The sequence below is a fragment of the Zeus faber genome (genome assembly GCF_960531495.2).
Source record: "Zeus faber genome assembly, chromosome: 14".
In the NCBI taxonomy this organism is placed as follows: domain Eukaryota; kingdom Metazoa; phylum Chordata; class Actinopteri; order Zeiformes; family Zeidae; genus Zeus; species Zeus faber.
In genome coordinates, this window is record NC_137200.1 from 27,566,587 (window position 1) to 27,573,316 (window position 6,730).

The 6,730-nt window shown below is 45.5% G+C and overlaps 1 protein-coding gene across 1 annotated transcript; it reads right to left on the bottom strand.

Moving 5' to 3' along the window:
• Window positions 1–3,000: 3,000 nt before the first annotated feature.
• On the bottom strand, window positions 3,001–6,730 carry prdx4 (peroxiredoxin 4). The gene is made up of 7 exons (XM_080014395.1): window positions 6,026–6,730; window positions 5,190–5,307; window positions 4,963–5,079; window positions 4,420–4,542; window positions 4,025–4,155; window positions 3,444–3,478; window positions 3,001–3,125 (listed from the first exon to the last, which is right to left on the bottom strand). The coding sequence occupies exons 1-7, from the start codon at window positions 6,402–6,404 to the stop codon at window positions 3,075–3,077; spliced, it is 954 nt and encodes a 317-aa protein (XP_079870521.1). The 5' UTR covers window positions 6,405–6,730; the 3' UTR covers window positions 3,001–3,074.

Consider the following 6,730-nt stretch of genomic DNA (forward strand, 5'->3'; position numbering starts at 1 on the left):
CTGTGCCAGGGCCAATAACTGTTACCTCAGTTTTACCAATATTTAGCTGCCGAAAGTTCTGGGCCGTCCAGCATTTGCGGCCAAGGATGCAGTTGTAGTTGCCGTTGAGTGTTCATTTGAGAAAAACCACCGGGGTTGAAAGGCAGGGACAGCCGCGTGTCCTTCACATAGGAAGGGGAGCTCACGTTACGCCTGTGGATGACAGGCCCCAGGGGTGACATATAGAGCGAGAACAGCAGTGGTCCGAGAACGGACACCTGAGGGACATGCAGGTCATTTTCGCGGAGGATGACTGTGACTCACCAATGACAAATGCACAAAATAATCTATCTTGTAAATAAATAAAAAACCCATCTTAAAAGCAAACCGGAGATGCCAATCCAGCGTTTGAGACCTTCCCATAAAATAGAATGATCACCAGTGTCGAACGCATCAGTGAGATCGAGCAGAACTAAAAGGGAAGATTTTCCAGCATCAGCGGCAACCAGCAGATCATTCATCACTTTAAGGGCTGCAGTGTCTTTTCTGTGGTTTGCCCTGGATCCCAACTGGAACATTACGGTTTAAAAAGCAGTCAATTGTTCAGAAGCAACTTTTTTCTAAAACCGTGGAGAGAGAGGGGCGTTTGGAAATTGGTTTAAAGTTATCCACGGAGTTAGGGTCTAAAGAGGGTTTTTCCAGAAGGGGTCGAAACCTTTACATTTCTATAATAAACAGGGACATAACTGAGACGTGTTAATTATGAAGAGAATAAACAGGCTAACAGATCCATATATTATACATACATACATATATCCATATTTTATAAATCCCTCAGATCTCACTAATCACACTATAATGTCAATATAATGTATTTTTAGTCAGAATCTGACTGAATTCAACAATGTAAAAAAAATATATATAAACAATGTCAAAATAATTGTACAAACCGTGTAAAATAATAATAAATAAATAAAATATTTTTTGGGTATACAACTTATTTTTTGGAGGGGAACCCAGGTAGTAGCCCTCCACTTCCACGCAACAAACAAATACATGCACGGGTGCGTGCATGTATTTGCACACACACACGCAAGCAAAGGACAGGAGCTGGAAACTGGCATTTCCCGATGGAAAATGTGTTATTGCACATCCTTTAACACTGTGTTCTTTGCACTTTTGAACACTGCATTTTTTTTCTGTCGCCTCAAGAGGCTGCAGGGAAATATGAACGTCGCAAAGATTCGTCTTGCATAGGGTGGGGCGTATTTGGGGGCTGGCAAATTTACAATCAATGCCTAGGCGGTACGGTAACTTACCAGTACTCACCTTTTAGAAGAGTAGTTTGGTTTAAATATTCCAGAGGAACAGTGTTTTAAGAGTTAAGATCAATCCACTTGTTTGTGCAATCAATAATGACTTGTTTACGTAGGTTTACATATTTACAGGGATTAACGATAGTAGTCAAATTTACGTCCTTTTAGTGATGACTCTTTTCCTTGGATTACATTTCTCAATGAGTTACGTTTCCATGCAATAAAAGCGTTGCGGTATCTGGGAGTAATAACCACTGCCCGGCTCCTATTTTTCCGACGGCTCGCTGGACCTTGAACACAGGCGCACATTCGAGTGGACTCGACTCGACGTGGTCACGAGTCTTTGTGAAATACTTTTTTTAAATGTTTTTCATTAATCCGGCAAAGTAACGGGGGACCAAAGAGATAAAATACCAATGGAGCAGATCCACAGACCATCTACCAGGTAAAAAGGTACATAAACAAACATGTAAAGGCAGAGTTTGTCATGTCAAACCACTACAGAGCGACGGAGTCTACACCTCACACTGAACACGGTGCCGATGTACATTCAGAAGCAGAACCTGCACATTTATGGTACGATGACATCATAAAGCATCTTGCTTTGAAGTTCATCTTCATTTTGTTTATGAATAGTGGCATGTCAGTCAAGCACGACCATCTGAATACTTTGGGTCAAATTTGTTCGGTTTTTCACCAATATCTGCTCCGTATGTGGATTGATTTGGATGACATTTAAACCACGACACCTTAACCGTATTCGTAGCGTCTGTCATTGTTGTGTTCCAGATACTTTTAGCCGCGTTGGTACATATTTTGGCGTTGAATGCATTGAACCACATCTGTGATATCCGTTAAATTTGGTTGGTTTTTCGCAAATTTATCCTCCGTAAATGGATCAATTTGGACGTAACTTCAACCACGAGATGTTTATGACGTACCGGCTCAAACAGGACATCAACCTTGTTCGTAGCTTCTGGCCGTTATTGTGTTCCAGATACTGTTTGATTACATAATTCTGAGAGTTTTCGCCAAACAATATCAATAGGGGATACAGCCCTGCAGGCTGGACCCCTAAATATAGCTGCAGGCAGCAATGCATGGGCCCCAGGGTAGTCGCAGCAATTGCACCAATGGAAATAATGGGATCAATTGAAGACAGTTCAATTAAACGTGGTTATGAATGCACTGCGCTTCCTTATAAGGACAATAAAACAAAGCGCAGCCCCTCAGACCCTGCACATGTGTACCAAATTGGATGATGTCACAGTGCACTCTGCTCCACTACTTCAGGTTCTCTCCGCTCATTCAGAGAAACGTCGTTTCTTTTTCCAAACTCCTGCAGATATGGTCCAATGTTCATCAAACTTGGACCACAGCATGTCTGGACTGCCCTGAATACAATTCATTAGTTTCATGTCCATGAGTCTCAGTTTCTGAGCGCTGGGCACCTTGAGCCAGATGGCTCAAGACAAATAATCTGGACAAGAACAATAGGGTTCTCGCACTATTAATTAATAGTAATATTATCAATGGCAATATTTTTGCTGTTCCTTTACTTTTCACAACATTAATTATTATTGCCTCTGCTATTTAGGAAGCCACTGCACATGAGCAATTGCCCTATATTTCATATTCGAAAAAAAACCATTCCATATATTTGATCAGCAGAGTTGATGAGAGTTGAATCCACGTGACTCGACAGTCAACATTTTATGAAAATTGTTTTATTGGAACCTGGATGACAGCGTTCACAGAACGGCAACACAGGAAGACGGATCAGTTCAGCTTGTCAAAATACTTGAGTTTTCCTGAAGGATCTGGAATGATCTGCGGGAAAGATTTTAAACTTGATTAATTCACAAGAAGTTGCTTGGAATAATAAATGTAAATACTGTTAATACTGGTAGACTGGTAAGATTTGTGTTTATATATATTTAACCTAAACTTAAGATTTGTATATATGTACAGCTTCATCTTGCACTAGTAAGTTCATCTTATTATATTGATCCCTTTGAATGAGTGACTGAGCACTCCCTTCATTTCAGTGCAGATTTTACAATGTGTCTCTGTTCATGTGACAAATAAAGAACCTTGAAAAGCCGCCGTGGAGCACAAATCAACACCCTAGTGAGTGGTAATACGTACTGTGTCGCTGCCTGGCTTCCATCCCGCTGGACACACTGAAAAACAGAATTCCAGTTAGAAACCTCGACAGCACATTAAGAATCCATGCATTTAGTTGTGAGTCAAGTTATGACAAATCCTGAACACACAAATTGATTTGCAAAAGTTGATGTTATTCACAATAGTATTAGTTATTATTTAAGTTGGAAGACCACCTGACGTGTTTATTTGCATTTATGTTACGCTTATTTACAACAGTGCGTTGACACCAGTTCTGTCAAAGGTAACGGCACAACATATGCAATTGATTTGAAAAGCGCGGTGCATTTTTTTTTTGTAATTCACAGAACTATTGATAAGGGAAAGGTGGACGACTAAACAGTTGTTCTCTGTCTGCAATTTGTGTGCTAGCCAATTCAAATATTACAGGAGTGCATCGTCCTGAATTTATGATAGGACTAAAGCCACGCCGCCATGACACAGGACCTCACACAGGACATGCGGAGAAGATAGAATTCGTTAAATAACAAAGTATCTCGTGAAATGTCAGCGTGCGAGCGAACGGGAGGCGAGTGGTTCATCCGTGAATTAGACGGCAGCACCTTCCCCGTGCTTGTCGGTGTACTGGAAGGCCTGGACGAGCCGCAGCGTCTCGTCCACCGATCTTCCCACCGGGAGGTCGTTCATGGTTATCTGCCTCAGGACTCCCTTGCCATCGATGATGAAGAGTCCTCTGAGAGAGAGACAGACAGGCGTCGTGCGGTAAAACCGGCGATAAAATAATCAAATAATCAAGATAATGACAAAATCCAAACATCATTCATTCGCCATAATTCACATCTCTGGGAACCTGCCAACCACGACTGTAACCCAAAGAAATACTGACAACCTTTTCACAACTCACTGCCGGTTTGGCTTATAACACGCACTTTGTTATGGATGTCAAATGAATTTGATGAACACGGGTGATACCTGCTGTGTGCGTGCGACGCTGTACCTGAGCGTGTGCCCCTGGTCCTCCAGGAAGACGCCGTAGTCCTTGGCGATCTGGTGCGTCAGGTCGGACAGAAGTGGGATTTTCACGGGGCCGAGTCCGCCCTGCTTCCTCGGTGTGTTGATCCTGTCGATGGAAACACATTTTAGAGAAGTGGCGTGACTTAAGATGAGCAAATGCCTTTAATAAAAAGTGATACAACCACAGCAGTTTACCAACTAAAGCAAAAATTGGTCAAACTAGTGATGTGCTGATACTATGCATCATTACAATTATACATAAACCTGGTGCCAATGTGATGTAGTTGCACAGAGTTGCCTCTATAGGATTATCTATATACAATAATTTATTAATTCCAAACCTAAAATCTGCATTTTTTTTCCTCTTTAAATCACCAAGACAAAATTTTGACCACAAACATCGCACGTGAGGCGTCGAACACGCCTCGTTCCGGCAGCCGACAACCAAACCACTCCCCGTGCCAGGACCGTCCTTTAGCCAGGATCACCAACGGCAGCGACACAGAAGGCACGTCGAGCGGCTCACCAGGCTAAATGTGTAAACTGCGAGTCCACGGAGCAGGCGACCACCTCTGCATTGATGGCGTGGAACTCATGCACGCGGTCGCTGAACGCAATGATCTCAGTGGGACAGACAAATGTGCTGTGGGGGGGGCGAACAAGAGAGATTGGCGTCAGAAAGTGTCCCGGACTAAACAGCCTTCGACGCCAGGAGGTGAGTCAGGGCGTAGGTCTTTACGAAGCAGTACTCACAAATCCAGGGGATAGAAGAAGAAAACAAGATATTTTCCTTTGTAGTCTGAGAGTTTCAGGTCTTTGAATTCGCCGTCGATGACAGCTGTTCCCTCCCAGTGCGGGGCAGGCTTTGAAACTTTTAGGGGCAAAGATTTTATATTAATAACAAGTCATTATTATTATTATTTTAATGTGACATTATGTGCAAACTTGTTTAATATAATAATTATTATACTAACAAAAAGTGCAACAAACATGTCAGGCAATTAAGAAACAGAATTTGAGGGAAAAAAACAACCATTTGGTTGTTGTTTACTCCAACTTGATCCCTGAATACGTGGTGATCAGAGATCAGTGAAGTCAAATCTGCAGGAATCGAACATCTGGTTTATTCCGCAACCGGACTGCGAGCAGTCACGCAATGCACCAATCAATAACGGATAACGGAACCAAGTCTCTTGATTTGGAGCATGACGTGTCCTAGAAAAGGCCTCACCGGACGTCACTGTGCAGTCCGAGGGCCGTCACGATCACGACCCCTTAGTCGATTTAGTCGCACGAATCGAAAGATGCGACAGCTCGCATCGAAGGAAACCGGAGCGTAACGTTTATTCTCACCGAAGCAGCGACATGTTGAACGTAACAACCACATTTACGATTCAAATGACGATTTTTTTTTTTTTTTTTTTATGTGGCGATTTGACCAAATCGATCAAATGCTCAAATAATCGCGATCAGGGGACTACGCGGTACGGGTAGCACGACGGACCAGAAAACGACCGGCTGTCCGGCGCCGCCAACGAGCAGCTCGTACCGGGGGCGACCCCTCCGCGCCGCCCGCCGCCGTAGCTCACTTTTCGCTTTGCTGAGGTGCAGGGAATGGTCGGACACGGGCACCCGGAAAGCCTCCCCGGGGTAGACGTGTCCTCCGGCGTAGTTGTGACACTCCCGCTCCCTCTGTCCGTTCGCGCCTCCGTCCGCGGAAAGGAGGCCGGCGAGCAGGAGGAGGGCGCAGGGGGCGCGGAGGGCGCGCCGGGGCTCCGTCGCTGCGGCACCGCGGACCATGGCGTCCATTCCCAGCTGTGACGTCAGCACCCGCAGCAGCTCCGTGGAGACGCGCGCGAAGGAGCCGAGGCCGCGCCACGCGCGCGGACCGTGAACGAGTCGTCGGGACGAGTCACTACGGGAAGCGAGAGGCGAGCGAGGGGGGCGAGCGCCACCCACGAAGCCCATGCGTCGACTGAGCGCGGCGTCGAAAGTCCACGGGATTCGGCTGATTCGCGTCGAATGGGACCGACGTTCGCCTTCAGACAAATCACATTCCAACAAAAGAAGAACTTATGGCGGCATTGAGCGCAAACTCGTTTCTCGGACCCCGCTCGCACTCTTCCGCACGGGCAAATTGATGGGGGCAGAATTTAAATGACTCCCTCCCGCAGGAATTGTATGTCCGCAGCCCGGGGCCGAACCGACTCCCCCTGGCTCTCGTTCGTCGTTCAGGGGGGCCCTCCCGCCGTCACCGGGCGCAACCGAGTCGCGACGAACGAAGAGTCGAAAAC